General features: G+C 44.7%; 3 protein-coding genes across 3 annotated transcripts; 2 read left to right on the plus strand and 1 right to left on the minus strand.

Moving 5' to 3' along the window:
* Positions 1–1,417: 1,417 nt before the first annotated feature.
* AOL_s00188g300 (uncharacterized protein) lies at positions 1,418–2,705 on the plus strand (the record flags this gene model as incomplete). Its single annotated transcript, XM_011128548.1, has 2 exons — positions 1,418–1,436; positions 1,495–2,705. The coding sequence occupies 2 exons, from the start codon at positions 1,418–1,420 to the stop codon at positions 2,703–2,705; spliced, it is 1,230 nt and encodes a 409-aa protein (XP_011126850.1).
* An 8,605-nt stretch (positions 2,706–11,310) lies between these two features.
* On the plus strand, positions 11,311–12,672 carry AOL_s00188g301 (uncharacterized protein; the record flags this gene model as incomplete). Its single annotated transcript, XM_011128549.1, has 2 exons — positions 11,311–11,447; positions 11,526–12,672. The coding sequence occupies 2 exons, from the start codon at positions 11,311–11,313 to the stop codon at positions 12,670–12,672; spliced, it is 1,284 nt and encodes a 427-aa protein (XP_011126851.1).
* An 833-nt stretch (positions 12,673–13,505) lies between these two features.
* On the minus strand, positions 13,506–15,590 carry AOL_s00188g302 (uncharacterized protein; the record flags this gene model as incomplete). The annotated part of the gene is made up of 5 exons (XM_011128550.1): positions 13,506–14,031; positions 14,120–14,464; positions 14,545–15,020; positions 15,134–15,439; positions 15,510–15,590. The coding sequence occupies 5 exons, from the start codon at positions 15,588–15,590 to the stop codon at positions 13,506–13,508; spliced, it is 1,734 nt and encodes a 577-aa protein (XP_011126852.1).
* Positions 15,591–16,250: the final 660 nt, after the last annotated feature.

The following is a 16,250-nucleotide window of genomic DNA, read 5'->3' on the forward strand; positions in this document are numbered from 1 at the left end:
CGATCGCTTTGATTGCAATTCCATGACATCTCGTATAGTGTCATGTAATGAGGATAATTGTATCATAGAAGTCTATATTCCGTGTCAGCGTTCTGATGGAATAGTATTGTAGTATCTATAGTGTAGTGGGCCTCTAGTATCAGCGAATATCACGGCAATTTTACACTTCAATTGCAGCCCTCAAACTGTCTTCCTTCCTCAATATCAGACAACTCCCACCAGCTCCCAACTCCTCTTTCCAACCACCAACAACCATCGTCATCACCTACGTCTTTACTATCACCCTCCACCTTCGATCTCGACTTCACCGCTTCAACTTCGTAACTAACCCCATCGATCAGTCAATTGATACTCCCTACCTCTCGATTGATTATCCTCTGTCCTTTGTATCTTGCGTATTGAGCCTTCCTTACTTGTTCGAACCGATAGTTTTCCGTTCGCGATTGGACCCCTCCATTAGCAACGAAAATTTAACGTTAGAGCAATCTACCTCCAGCTCTTGTTCTCCCCTCGAATAACATCTCAGCGCCTTTTCGTGACCTCTCTCTCAGGAAGACTAGTATCCTCCTAGTCCTCGCGTTCTCCCTTCAGATTAAGCTTCAACCGTACCAAGCAACCATTTAGTCGCCGTTCAAGCAAACTGTCCCCGTTAGTTTGAACTTCTTCTACATCTTTGCAATAACACCACCCTCTCTACAACAGCTTCAACGTCCTGTCTGTTCTAGAGAAACCCGATACGTCAATTGGATATAGACTCGGTCTTTTCCATTCTCACTTCCGTCAACTTGCTTTTGTATCCCCACCAAAAGCTAGCTACCTGCCGCTCCGATACAAAATCTCCAACGCGATTAGCACCAGCATCAGCTTCCTCTGCTCCTTACAGAAATTCACTACGATTGAATCAGACTCGGTCTATTCATATATCGGAACACCGTTCTCAGTGAGACTAGACCATAGATAGTCTTGTCCCTGAACACTTACTTCATTTTACCTCCTCTCAGTAAAACGAATCTCGACGATTTTTTAACCTCCTCAAAGCACTATCGTCTCTTTCTTCAGGCTCCGGAGAAAGTCGATAACCATACTACAAACGCCGTCAACCAACAGACTTAGACACTGTTCTTAGTAATACTTGGCCATAGACAGCCTCACCAAAGAACAGTCGTACTATCTACTCGAACACCACTATCAGTTTTCCCTAGGCCCCAGTGAAAACAGATACAATCAATTTGGACTCCGTCTAGATTTTCAACAAAGCTTCAGTATCGTCAAGACTGTCAGCACATATCCTCAGTCAATTCCTTTTACTTACAGATACTATTCTGTCACCACCGCCGACAAAGCCAATTTTGTCCGCCCACCAAACTGAAAATCGTACCACTTCTTAACGAAAACCGAACATTCCAAAATAGACAAAATGCCTTCAACCGTCAAAAGTAAGCCTCATCACCTACTGAATTCCTGGATTCTTAACTAACTGCTCTTTAAAATTAGTCGACTCTGTCACCGAATCCCCAATTGAGAATATCCCATCCAGTCCCCCTCTTGACGACGAAGCAAACATCACACCTTGGTCCGAAGTCTGCCGATTGGTCGAACGCAAGAAAAAGACTAGAATGCCAAAAGTTTTGACGCCATTCGCACCACCTACTAGGGAGCAAGTCGAAGAAACACCCAATCCGATGGACAAGTATTTCTTCTCTCCACGCCCCAAGATAGTAAAGCGGAAGAGGGAGGCCAGTGAATACGCACTACAATGGGTAAACAGCCAAGAATTTAACGATAGTGAGCAACCTTTGGTCCAATTTGCGCATGCCGTAGCCATTGAGGAGGAAGGCGGGAAACCAAAGCGTCAAAAGTGCAATAAAGCTACCATAAGCTTCGAGGAAGATGAAGGAGCGGAAGATGAGCAGAGCGGGGGGGAGGAAGAACTGGATGAGAATAGCCAGCACGAGGGTGATGAACAAATTTCAGAGGAATATTACGAAGATAAAGATGGTAACGAACAAAGGGTTGAACACGATTATAGTGAACACCAAGACGGAGACGACGAGTATGATGAAACTTCTGACGACAACGATGACGAAGATAACGAAGAGTCCTCCGAATTGCTCGCCGAGATCAAGGAGCGAGGAGCGGAGGAAGGGGCTTCGAGTGGTTCCAGTGTTATCTCGAACTTGTCCGATTTGACAGAAAACGAACGCATGTATTGGCTTTTCAAGGGAAAAGGTCTCTCTTCGAGATACAAGCGAGAGAACTTTGCGCAACGACAAGGCAAACCAGACGGTTGGCTCAGCCGAACTCAGAAGTTTTATCGACCAGAACGGCGAGAGGAATTGTACCTACGCTCGCCTTGCCTAGATAGAGGCCCGAAGAGCTCAGGAAACTATCGGGATCAAGACGCAGAATGGGGGAGCTCAGATGAAGAGCTTGTTTTTGTCCCGACCCCCCCACGTCAAGAATCACCTGCGAAGGGGCTCCCCAAGGGCGCCGAGGAGCAAGGAGAGGGCGCTTCGGAAACTGAATCAGTTCCAGAGTTCATCCTAAATATTGCCCGAGGGAATGCACGCGGGGATGCCCCTCCGAAGAAGCAAGAAAACGACGACGACGAAGACAACTGGAATTTCGTCCACAAGATCGTTAGCGTCGATGAGAACGAAGAGTGGAAATATGAGATTAAAGTATTCCGTAATAACAAGGAATAGGGCCGAAATCACTATGAGGGGGGATGCTACCATGCAAAGCGAGGATCTTATGGGAGAGGTAGGAGGAAATTGTTCGCAATTTTGATTTTGATTTTTTTTTTGATCTTTTTTTTGATTTCTTTTTGATCTTTTTTTTTTTTTTTTTTTTTTACCTGTTTTTTGTTAGTTCTGATTCTGTTTTTATGGTTTTGACTGAAAACCAAAATGAGAAAAAAGAAAAAAAAATAGAGTAGCCAGCTTGTACAGTCATTTAGCATGACTGTTACTCGCTGTGCCCCTCATGCAGCTGTTCACATATACATTTAGACTGTAGACTGTAGACTGTAGACTGTACGATCCCTATGCCGGATATCGTACCAATTATCAATGATGATATGGCTATTCCATATATCAGATAAGTTATAATTACTTTACACCCGAGATAATATTATCTTAAGATCCTATATACTCCTAACATAATTGGTTAACATGGTTTAATCTACTCTCGAAATTGATCAGATAACGTACATATTTGAGCTATCTGGGTAGCTTGTACTATTGTTAAGTACTAGGTATTGACTGGTCTAGAGGCACGACGGGTGCGAGTTCAGAGTATTGGCTACAAGGTAGTATACGATACCTTCTAAGGCATATTCCCTAGTCTCCCTTCAACACCACCAACACACCTCCAGACCTCTACGTATAAGTACAATCTCCATCTTCTTGCAATTCCCTATTGACCTGCCTCTATACTAATAATCTTTTCCTTTTTTCCCGGTTTGCTTTGATTCTCGTTAATTCTGCACCACCAATCACGATCCCTTTCTCGCATCAGCGGTGTCTCTTTCTCGTTTCCTTAACTACCTAGGTACGCTCACCTCCCCTAATTAAACGCCCTCTTGTTCGTCTTGCTATCCCCTTTTATTTCTATAGACTTCAAGCAACGTATTTCTTCCGAATATCCCTCTCGATCAAGCTAGATATCACGGGAAGGCTAGAAATTCCTCCCTCGTCACTGGTTGGACCACGTTTCCTCAATAGTCGAAATCAAGCTCTTTTCCCTTCTCAACCTCCCATCTATCCGTCAATCTTGGCTCGTGGCAAACGCAATAACAACATGGATACCACACCCTCCAACAGTTATTCTCGTGGTAAACATCATTTTTATCTATTAATGTTGTACGAGCTGAACATATCTAACACGTTTATTCTCTATCAGCTGTCCTAGGGGTCCTCAAAATGAGACTTTAGTCTCGTATATACCACTCTTGTCTCGTCGCCATACTCCCAGCTGAGGAGTCTGGCGACGAGACAAATACCACTCTTTGCTGAAATACCTATGCTAGAGGACCTACTCGTCTTAAGCTTCGGAAGGCATTTTAACCCAGGCAACGGCATCACCTAATAAGAGAACCTCACCGGCTCTTGTCTCGTCGCCAGACTCCTCAACTGTGTTGAGGAACCAGCTCCTGGTAGAAGAAATCACGGGAAGCACAATGATACGAGAGAACCTCATAGCTAAGAAATCTGAACTAAAAAAGACCTACCCGGCCGGCTAGTCAAAGAACACGAAGTCTACCGGGGTCCACTGTGACCTCATGGGGCCCTACAGTCAAAGGAAAACATGGCAGGGGTATTGAGAATCTGAGTGGATAGAGATATGTGAAGAGCAACCCATGTCATGCTAGGAGGGAGAGGATGCTCACAGCAACTTCATCCGACTTCTTGTTCATGAACCCTTCTGTCACCCTGTCCAGATACCATTGTGCTGTGGTTGCTAGGGTGGAGAAGAGCTACTGAGCCACGGGTAATGCCTCGTGGATATAGGTCTAGGTCTATCTTGCCGGGAGGAGTGAGGGATAGGCTGGCCTAGGAGAGAAAAGTGGCGAACATAACGGTGGTAGTTTTCTCTTTTTGAAAGGGCAACCGGTTGATTCTCTCCCTCTTGCTCTATTACAAGCCATACTAACCAATACCAGCGAGAGCCTCCTGACCATCCCGTGCCAGTGAGCGATTGGGTCTGCTGAACTTATTTGGGCAATAGTACCATTTAGTTATCCGTACCACTGAGATAGTCTCGGAACCAGACGCCAGCGCTGCCGTGTGGCCCAAGCAGGTGTCCTGATTCATTGGTATATGTATATATGGAGAATGAAGATAAAATAGACCATTTTACTAGATGTATATAGATGACTGCTCTCCGTAATTTGCAGCAATAGCCACGCTCTGTGCTTGAGCTCCTCTTTGTATCTAGTGGCCACACACCTTAGCTTAGACTAAATTTAAATTAGTTAATTCCAACACCTGTTCCACTATGAAAGTACTCGCGAGACTACCATTAAAGTTCGTGCACCTTTGTGATGCATATCTTCGGAGGTGCGTGAAAATCCATATGTAACGTTACACGGGGGATTAAAATAACACCGCCAACAAGCTAAGCCTTTGAGAAAATACGTATCTACATGGACATCCCAGAGCTTCAGAACTATATATCCACCGCCCGGACCCGGGGTCCTATACCTTTCGCCTTATCTGGATTGTAACTTCGGTGGGCGGTTGAAGGAATGCAGCTGCTCTGTTGTAAGGGATATTTCAATCGAATGAATTCATGAATACAACTTCCCTATCGAAGTACTTAAGTATTATTAGTGTGCCTGTACGATTTTCTTTCATTCAACATGGTGTCATCGGCTAGATTTGGGGAATAATATACGAAAAACTAGATTGCTTCTCACTTAGTATATCACTTCGAGGCGACCGTTGAATCTCTGGTCTTGCAGGATAATATTCCGTTGTGTCGGGCTTTTTATTACCCGGCTTGGGCACATCCGATCGTCTACGAGAGTATCTCCCCACAACGTCCGAGTTCCAATCTTCTTTTCCAACAAAGTCAAATAAAAAATACTCAGAAACTATATGTCTTGCTGCCCTCGAGTCCAGTTTAGAATGCATGATAGTATCACTAATTCCTATTGAACAAAGGTCTCTAATGGTCTAGGTCTACATAGGAAACTAAACGCAAGCATTAGTCGTGGATACACAAGTGTACCGTTGACGGGACTCAACCGTGAAAATAATTCACTCTTCTTAATTTGAATTTTCGGATCAAAAATATCTCTTTCTGGACCTTTTTTTTTTTAGATCTTTGAACCTGCATCATGATGCCCGGTCTCGAGGCTGAGACCACTTTTTGCCTATAAATTCTTCTATGGTTCCTCAGCAACCAAAGTTTTTTTTTCCCTCGCCCGGCCATCGACGCTCCCCTGCAGGCCCGAGACCTAGCCTGTCTGCAATGGCTGTAATATAAAAACTATTTTAAAATAAATACATTCTTTCTTGTTTTCCTCTCTTTTTCTCATTTCCCACTTTCTTCTTCTTTCTCTTTCATCCTTCCTCTATCCTTCCACCTCTAAAGGTATTATCCTCCCCTTTGAACAATTCTCAGATCAGCTTCTCGTTTCCCAGAGCTAGGTCTCTTTCTTCTTTCTCCCGCATCCTTTCAATCTCTCTTATTTACTCCTTGACCTCCGGGTTTCTTTCATCATCATGATCGAGCCGCCGAGACTTTTTTCGTTCTTATCCCTCTTCAATGACGCGTCCATCAACCCAAATAGTCCCCGGCCTGCCACACTCTGGCATGGCCAGGTGGGTACTCTCCACGCTCACAACCACTCACGCCACCCGTAGTTCCTTGGGAAATCTTTCTAGGAACTGCCCTAGGCCATTAATCATCTTTCTGGTGTCACTCACTTCTGAGCCAGTCACGGATACGCTGTCGAGTTGAAAATGGTACGAAATTTTTTCTCTTTAACGAAATACGCGAACTAATTTAAGATTTGAAATATTTCCAGAAACAAGTAGATAGGGTCAAAGACCTTATCGATATCAACTACCTACAAAATAGAGGTAGAGAGATCGATTTGGGTTTTGTGGCTAAGGTGCATAATCTTAGCCAAAATGCCGACCGAAATACCGAAGGGAAGGGGAATGGCATTACACAATGCCTGACCCCTTCCATGATACCGTGCGCAAGTCTGTCGTCGAGTTGAAGAGGCAAATAGTTCGGGAGATGGTTCAATTGTTTTACTATTTTCATTTCCTTCGGTTTCTTTTCGGCCTTCTTTGTTTTTTTCTTGGACCCTCCGTGGGCAGTGGGTTGATAGCCACAGCTCTTCCTTGAGTAAGTTTCCTGTTCACATACCTAGTTGCGAGATTTAACTATGCTAATAATTATATATTTTAGTCAGAGTTGGTGCTGGTGCCGGAGTTCCGTGCTCTATTCGGAAGTGTCTTCACAAAAATGCCATTTGACAGCCTCACTGGCCCTCTGTACACAGAAAAACTCCACGTTGTTTCAACGGATCGAGACGAGGGAGACTTACATCATTTTCGAAAAGACACACCGACGGCATTACCTTTTGGCCCCTTGAACACAAAATATTATGACTCAGCCACCAGTGCAAAGATAAACCTATCAAGATATCTTTCATTCGCATCAAAAGAGTCCGCCCAAGAACACGCTCCTATATTATGGGGTGTCTTCAGCTTCTTTTCAAATCCCAAACCGAAGTTTGACGCAGCCGGGATTGTGACCCTTAATTACCACTTTCAAGAGTTCGTTTTGAAGTTTCTCACTGGTAATAATATACAATTTTATCGAAGGAGTGGAGCAGCTACAGTCGGGATGCTAGCCTCTGGAAGGGTAACCTCACCTTCCAAAGTTTATGGTCGGGTGGGTCGGGTGGGTGTTCAGATTCAGGCAGCTTCAACATGGCATTACAACTACCCCCTCGAGACGTTTCGAGCAATTAGCCCAAGTCTATTGTGGCCCCCGCTTCGGCCCTTTATTTTTACTTTCTATATTATCTCGCGCTCCAACTTTTTATCTTTCTCGACTTCGGAGATCATATACACAAGCATTACTTTTACTGCAGGGCCTCACCAGAAAACTGTACCCGAACGGGATGAGTATTTCTGGTTGATGTTCTATAAGCTCTCAATCCAATGAAACACTTCCGGGAACAAAAATACGCGATGCTGTATATGGAAGGCAAGTGACAGTTCCGGGACGTCTAGGCGGAAGAGCCTCAAAGCCCACTACCCCGGTAAGTATTGGTTAACCTTTGTCTCTGGCGTTGAATTGGAGCATTTATACTAACAAAGCAGTCTTATATTATAGCCACAATCAAATAGACGGGAAGTATATTCTTACAATTTTCACCGCATCCGATCGAAACCGTCGTGTCGGAGTAAAGCCATACAATACATATATGTTACTTTCATAGAGATGGTGCTCCGAAATTCCAATATAATTGAGTGCCCAAAAAGTATAGAAATATAATGGGGATTAGAACATGGCAAAGAAAAGGCATGGGTCGGCGAAGTACTATATATATATACATGGCCGTATTGAGAATAATGAAGCCTACACAGACATCGAATTCTCCATTCCGACAGATGCAGAGGTCGGAGCGACTTAGCCTGTTGGTCTGGATGTTCTTCGAGGAGTATTCGAAGATTATACACCTGCCTTTGGAGCACTGGAATATCAGACTATTCAACCAAGAAACAGCCGGAGTTATCAACGATCGAACATTTATATGCAGTTAATGAAGCCGCCGGGTACCTGTTGACAGGACCCCTCTGTTTCAGAGCCGTCTGTCCTGGACTCCTCTCGGGAAACACGGCCGGCCGAGTCATGACCTCCGGGTCTATCGATTCCGGAAGCAGAGCACCCATTCTCAAAATTCATAGAACAAAGCGGCAGAAGGGCTCTTGGATTACAATTAAAACCGCAGCACCCAGCCTCGCGGACATTTTGTGTATTTCGGAAGCTTTTATAGTAGCTTAGTAGTTTGTTTTTTAGAAACTATCTACTAGATTCTATCGAAGCTTAGTAGGTGTGATCCCCTCACAGTATGCACGCTTGTTACCCATACTCATTTTTGATCCTAGATATATATTTTTACGGAGGTGCACACACAATACTACCTCAGCATTCCGGGGCATTCTCCAGCAAGCTAACGGGTTAATAATTCTGCAGAGTAGGTAGTTAGTGCTGGAATAAACTATGTGCTTATGCGCGTAGTTGCATATCCTAGTTCGGATTATCTGATTGCTTTCGACACTTTGCACGCTTGGAGCTTGAATGGTGTTTTGAGCTTGAACAACATTTCAGGCTTTTGGGCTGGAGCGTGGAGAAATAAATCCTAGCGTTACTTTTCAGTCAAAACAGAGCTTAGGAGGAAACGCTTTTATCGAATTTCGGCATAGGCTATCGCGACTGTCACGCTCTACTATTCTTGCTAAGAGACTAGTCTCGTTCCCAGACGCCGTTCAAAACGTGCCACATCTACAGAGTAGGCTTATCTAAAGCCGTCCGGAGTTCTACCAGACCAGCCTAGAACTACGAATATAAAGTTAAATAACTTTATATAATAAACTGCGGCAGCCGTTTTCGAATACTACTTAGTCTGATAACGATGGGGGCACGGACGAAAAGTATTGTATCATTGCCACAGGCGGGGTGTCAGGAGTCCCAAACCTACAGGAGTAGTGTGGGGTGGGGTGGGGAGAAAGACGAGTCGCATTGCAGGATCGGTTTATTGGAGCCAGGAACATCAAGGATTGCATGACGGTGTAGAAGTTGGTGGTACAAACATTGGTATTTTGGGATTCTACGGGCTTGATAAACTCCTATCCTCCCAGTTGGTATGGTTCAAGGTCTACCCTATGTTAAGCCTGAAGGATGTCGGAGGTGCATGTGGGGGACATCCTAGAGAAAATGGTTATGTGGTCCAGCACGGGGCGAATTGCAAGAATATGGTGTAGGGAACAAAAAATATGCAGTTCAAGCGAAATATTACGGCTACTCCCACGTCTAGAATTCTTTTTATCCCCAAACCCGGTGTCATGGGGCGGGGAAGATGCCTTGGATCAATATAAGGAGGAGTGTTAGGATACGATTGCCAGATACCAAGAGCGTTCGAGATTTCGAAATTCGACGAATTCAACTCTTCCAACACGGTATCGAAACCGCTAAACATCTTAAACCCACCCTATAGAGTAAAAGCTAAAGGGATTGCGGCTATAGGGTGGTTTTGACTATGGAAAAAATCGAAATTAACCGGATAGATCATCTGGGGCAAAAGTCGGACGATGATGAGATCGGAGGTAAACCCAATCATATGGCCTTTATAAGTTTAGTACCGGGTATCTCGCAGTTTCGACCAAGAAAATCCCTTGAATATGAGGGTGGAAGGCAAAACGAAGAGCAAGGACTCGTGGGTAGTGAGTAAAAACGGGAGACAGAAGTAACTCGATCACTCCGGATCGTGGGGTTATCTATTAAATTCCCAGCTTCCATCCACGGCTTTGTGGCGCGGGGATATAGAAAGAAAAGAATCATTGCTCTTTGCAAGAAAACAATCAATAAAATACAGGGAGCTCGATTTCGAATACCCACCGGCAACCCCAAAATCATGACCACTTCATTTCCCTTGTCCTACCACTTTGGACGGCTTCAATAGACACAAAGCTTCCAAATTCAATTGGTTTCTTCTGTATACGAATAACGGGTGACTTCTCGAAGTCGAAGAATGCTATTATGCGCTCGAATATACCGGATTATACTCCCTGAAGTCGAAGCTGGTCTGGACAAAGGATCAACAGATGATACCTGGCTGAGCTCCTCCTGCGTATGCATGGAGTTATGGCGTATAACACCAATCCTAAAGCATTGGTGTATCAATAGGAAGAATGCGAAGCCCAAAGACCGCCAGCTATGTCCGAGGCTCATTACGGCGAGGAAGCCGAAATCAAATATCCTCTGGGACCGAAGGATGCAAATTGTCGCCCAAACCATTGCGTTTTCGGAGAATGGAGTGGAAAAGAGGATGGTTAAGGTTGAAGGGATATGATGAGGAGAAAGATATTCCGAATAATGTTAGTATGGTCCTGTGGGCATGTATCTGGCACCTTTAGCAACTTTGAAATGGTTGATTTGGGGTTTCCCTCATATATTGATATGCACTGACCTAGGTAACCAGGAACATCAAGGAAATATATAGAATAAGGGGTACGCAGCTAGCCCTGCGACCCCAGAGGGAAATAGAACCCATACAGAGCCAGTATAAGTATGTATCTTAAACTAGTTCTAATTTATTCGATCCTAATACTTGACAGCTATTCCCAAACACGGTACTGGTCAATCCGTGTACCACGGCTATGATAAGTTAATACAGGCATTATCCATGAAGTGATATACACAAACCCAGCTTTGAAATTATTAATATTTTATATAGTTATTATCCATAGCCAGAATCCTCGCCCACGTGGAACCTGCCGCCCGAATCAACAGATCATCTACGATATGAACTGGCCCTGAAACATAGCATAATTACAGAAAACTTATACATTATTCATAGCTAGGTATAAAAGTGCTGCCGTCGAGTCGTTCCCTTCCCCCCGAACTCCTTGACATCACACTCTCCACTCCAAGTCTCCTTACCCTCTACTCAAATTCTCATTACCTCGCAACATCATTACTCACTCTATAACCAATACTACCTTATACCTTATAACTTTGCTTAAACAAACCACTTATACCCTCTATTACCTTAGTAATATGGCTATACCGGCGATTCCGAAGCTTATGCTTCCGTTGAAAGCCAAGTACCGCGTCGCCAATTATATTAAAAAGCGAATGCGGGGGGGGAAGGGGAAGAGACAGGGGAGGGGCCAAGGTGGAGGGTGCTTTGACATGTAAGTTCCAATGATATGTAGTTATTACAAAGATTTTAAGACTAGATCTCGATTGCTAATCCAATATTCAACGTACAGGGGTCAGCACCTCCACCTTGTGGAGCAAAGCGGAAGCTTTGCTGGGGACTTGAAGTCCCATATCCACTCGGGGATCAAGGCTGTGAAGCAGAAGTTCACAGCCTTGAAGAATCTTTACGCAAGTTTCTCCGGCCCAAAGCCCGAGGAGCCGGAAAGGGTGCCAGAGCGAGCACCAGAAACTCCCCAGTGCACCGGGCCTGGGGAGTTGACTGGTTCTGGCTCGCCTCTGAGCACCCTTCCGTCGACAATTCTCCTCAAAATCTTCACCTACGTCCCCCTCTCATCTCTCCCCCGTCTTCTGGCTCTCAACAAGCCCATCAGAAAGCTCGTTTTGGAGAACCACCGGTCCATTCTACAATACCCCCGAGTCATTACCTCCAAGTACGAATTTTGTCCGTTGACCCTTCCATTTCCCGACTGGTTCGTCGCGCCAAAGTCCGACCCTGAGAACGGTCGTGACTACTACTACCTTCCCCCCAGACCGGTTTGTCAATTCTACAAGACCTGGTGGAACGTCAAAATGTACGACGGCTGCTATTTCGTCTTGTCGGATATTCTGGCTTTCGAATACATGTCATTCTGGAAACACTGGTCCACTGTTTATCCTTCCATGAAGGGGATCTATGAAGAGATCGAACATGTCGGCCGTCATGAATTGGGACAGTTGATGATGATTGGTCTCTATCTCGGAGTTGTTAAACGCGATGCCCCGGAGCGTGTTGAAAGGTACTTGGCCAGCTTGGTCGACGTCAAACCTCCACGCAAGGACGAAGAGGAGGAGGAGGATATGAGATTCGAGGCAAACAAACAAATCGATCCCGAACGCACTTATATCCAACCTATTTATATGTTGCAGCGAGCTTTAGAACACGCCATCCATAAGAATGTCCTCGAGGAGCTCTGCGACAGTTTCCCGGGCACGAAGTTGGAGATGCTCCACCCTGTCCAGTTGTTGCAGCTTTTGATTGTTAAAATTCCCCATTGGAATTTTCGTCAGGAGGATGAAGTTGAGGCGTTGAAGAGAATCTTTATCATGAGTCCAAAGAGTCAGGAGGAGATTGACCGACTTAGAGAAGACTGGGAGGAAATGAGAGAGGTTGTCGACGGAGTTATGAAGGCTAAGATCCTGAAGTCCCGGTACTTTTAATTTCTTCCTTCGTTTTATTCTTTTCCTTTGTCTTTTTCTGTCTTCTTTCTTTTTTCCTTTGTTTTTCATTTTCATTTCCTTTTATCCCTTTTTTACCTCGGGGAGGTATTAGCGTCATGCCTTCATACAGATTAAAGCCTTTGAATTCGTGTACGTTTAAACTTATGATGGCCGAATAGGATGGCCTCAAGCTAGCTGGTATGCTGGCGTCTGGCCGTGGGAGGCCAAAAGTTGTCATCGTCAAATGACAATAATTAAATTGGTTTTTTGAATTGAAAAATAGCACGATACACCTTTCAGTCACAAATTAGACTTACAAATTTACTTGGAAAGCTATCGTTAAGTCTTGTTTTGAATATTGCAAATACTATCACATCTGCTGAATGCCGGTTGGCGATACCTATACACCGGTACCAGGCCATCGCAGTTAATTCTTGTGTTCTGCGTTGATTATGTTGGTGGCGTTGTCATGGATTTGTGTGACAATCCAAATGCGGATGGATGGCTGTGCCAGCAAGAAGCTTAGCTTCCATTACGTCCCGGATACGTTCCTTTTCCCCGTACGTTTAAGCTTTGGTCCATCCAGGTATGAGCTCGTAGTTCATGGTATCAGCCTAAGAGATCTCAGAGAGCCTCTTTCATTCATAGCAGTTTGCTTCCCTTGCATCCAGGGGACTTCCTAGAACCTTCAAGCGGGCGCCGTCGGCCGTCTGGAGGTTGATTAAATGACATTTGTGTGTACATATATCCATATGTTCCTTCCACCTTTGCTGGTGAGAAATCAACTCGTCGAATGGATTCTAAAAATCGTGGTATTGTCATAGATCATTAAATCAACTCGCTCTCATGTACTCCTCAGCTAGCGGCTCTACAACCATCGCATAAAATCTTTGACGGAACCCTGGATCACTAAGATCATTAGTAGGGTCTTGAAAGTCACACCACAAACAAATCCTTGTCACTGCAGCAAAACTCGCCGAAACCATGCCTCTTCTCTCCAGAGATAAATCCCTAGCAAGGTCCCCAGCGACCACGAACTCCGTAGACGGGTCAATCTGCCCAGGGCTGGACCCGTAGTTCGTTTGTTGGACCATTGCGGAAATAGGTTGACAGTATATAATCTCCAGAAGCGCTAGTCCAAGGGAATAGATGATTTCATTACGAATCCATGGCATATTCCGTCGGGCAGGTGCGGATTTTAGGCGATCAAACTTGCGAGAGAGGTAGATTGTGCTGATTTGTGAGGCTCTAGAGTTCTCTTGTCGGACGAAAACATCTTTGATACCCCAGTCTTCTTGTAACCAGGCGGTGCTGTGGAATTGTAGAACAGCATAAGCCATGTTGAGTGCCACCAAAGCTCTGTTGATGCAGAACTAAATTAGTAATCGATCGAATAAACTCCATCAATCTCCCACGATCTAGCATTCAAAAATCGCAAGACACTTACCTCTCCCTCGGAGTGAAAACCCCACTTCTCCAGGCCGTCCCTATGCGAATAGAATAGAGAAGATCCTCCAATGAGTAACCGTCTGTATGAGAAGTAGGTTTTGTTGTATCTGAGCAAAAAATGTGGTGTTTCCACTTTTTGCTTTCGAGAAATCCCAAGTAGGAATTCGGTTTCGAGAGTTGGATTAGCGATAGGGCTTTACAGAGATCATCGACTCTGGTTTGAAATTGAGGGGTAGTCGCTATTGGGGTGGCAGCCGAATAGGTAGGCACCGGAGGGAATGAAGGAATAAAAGACATGCCCGCATGGCTGGACCAGCTTGGTGCTTGTATTACTCCTACGAAACTAATTTGGTCACATTAGTATCATACTGGTTCATAGGATCGATAGCTAGAGCGACGAGGCAGAAGCTGTCCTATACTCACGGTTGCAAATCACTCTCTTCAGCTTCAATCTCCACACCCCTCCAGCTCCATGGCATCGAGCTACAAACCGGTGTTGTACCTGAGATCGAGAACTCAAAAACCAACCGCTCTTTATTCCATTCGAACTCTTCCGTTGATCTCGTAGGTACTTTAAGCTCCAAATCTGCCTGGTGTACGCAATGACACCTACACTGGTAAAACTGCGAGTTCAAACTTTCAAAAAGCCATTTCGCACGCTCGCTAAGTTTCCCCCAGGAGTTCGTGACAGATTGATGTCGCTTTTCGATTCTTTGGGGCTCAATTAAGAGGGCTTTTGTTTGGAACTTTTCGAGGAAGTAGAGATCTCGTACTATGCTTTCGACGTCTCGCTGAAGACTTGGGATTTTGATTCCTCCTGTGATCCGTGCGAAGCCACTTTTGAGAAGTTTTCTTTGTACTTTAAAATCTATACTTCCATCAATGCCGACCCATCTAGGCTAAGAGCATTCACGAATGTTAGCCTATTTTATGAAAGTGTATGCGGCCGGTATGAGAATCGAACGAGCCGGTCTCCATGACAAAAATCGATTTATATGCTCATCGAACTTACACGAAAATCATCCTCCAATTTTAATCGTTTTCCAAACTTCTGTATCTTATCTCCCAAAATATTCGAAATAGAAACATAAGTTTGGAAATTCGTCCCTAACTTCCTTCTGAGGAGATCCTCTACATCCCTTTGTCGCCATAAAGATCCATCTCTTGTCTTTAAAAGCTTATTAACCCGTTCCACAGTCAAGTCGGATATAAGTATTGACTCGCAGGTATCATGGTATAAAGACGCTGCCCCAATAAATTGTGCTAATAAGTCTTTAAATGCGTGCTCATATTGTTTCATATTGCCTAAAGCTGTTAGCTATTGGTAGACACATGTTAGTTAGCATCTAAGTTCACATTTTACATAATTACTCGCGTAAAGGTCATACACCGTTAGAATAATGCTCTAGCGCCGATATAAGCAAAGGAATAGAGCCTAAGACGACTCCGACCACCTCGAGCCCACTCATATCCGTTTAATCTAATCGAATCGTTGTATTATAATAATTATTTAAATAATAATAAAATTATCGCGTTTAGGCCCAAAAGTATGCTGAATAGATACTAGAGCCAGTTGGGATTTGCTGTGCGGGGTTGGAGGCCAGGACGCAGATAATCGGTCGAAAATCGATTCGATTGGTGTCGCTCGAGCTTGGGCGGAAGGAAGTCGAGGCTGGGACGAATTGGAATTTACGGGTGCCAGGCTAGCTATATTACAACAATTCATCCCAGGACAGGGGAATACAGATACCGCGCGATGGCCTCGAGATCTCGAGAGAACGAATAGTCAATTGCAAAGAGAAGAACCACATCGATGTTGCAGCCTTGTGGATTAGCCCCGGATGCAGGATCCACGTCCCAGCCCCACTCGGACAACACAGCTTGCATTGGCGTGCATCGCGGTCGCGGTCGTTTCAAATTCGTTATTCTGAGAGGTTGGGGATAGATGGACCAGTCACGGTTCACATCGCAATATTGGCATGAAAACTTCCTCCATCGCCCCGGAGCTAAGTTATCAATGTGATTAATCTCTATCTAGTTCAGCGACATACGATATTCACATCTAACTAGCATGCATATGGAACCTTTGGAAGCCGGTTAACGTTCCTTTCGACTTCGACACTCCGAGT

The sequence above is a fragment of the Orbilia oligospora genome, assembly GCF_000225545.1.
Source record: "Orbilia oligospora ATCC 24927 unplaced genomic scaffold scaffold00188, whole genome shotgun sequence".
Classification (NCBI taxonomy): Eukaryota; Fungi; Ascomycota; class Orbiliomycetes; order Orbiliales; family Orbiliaceae; genus Orbilia; species Orbilia oligospora.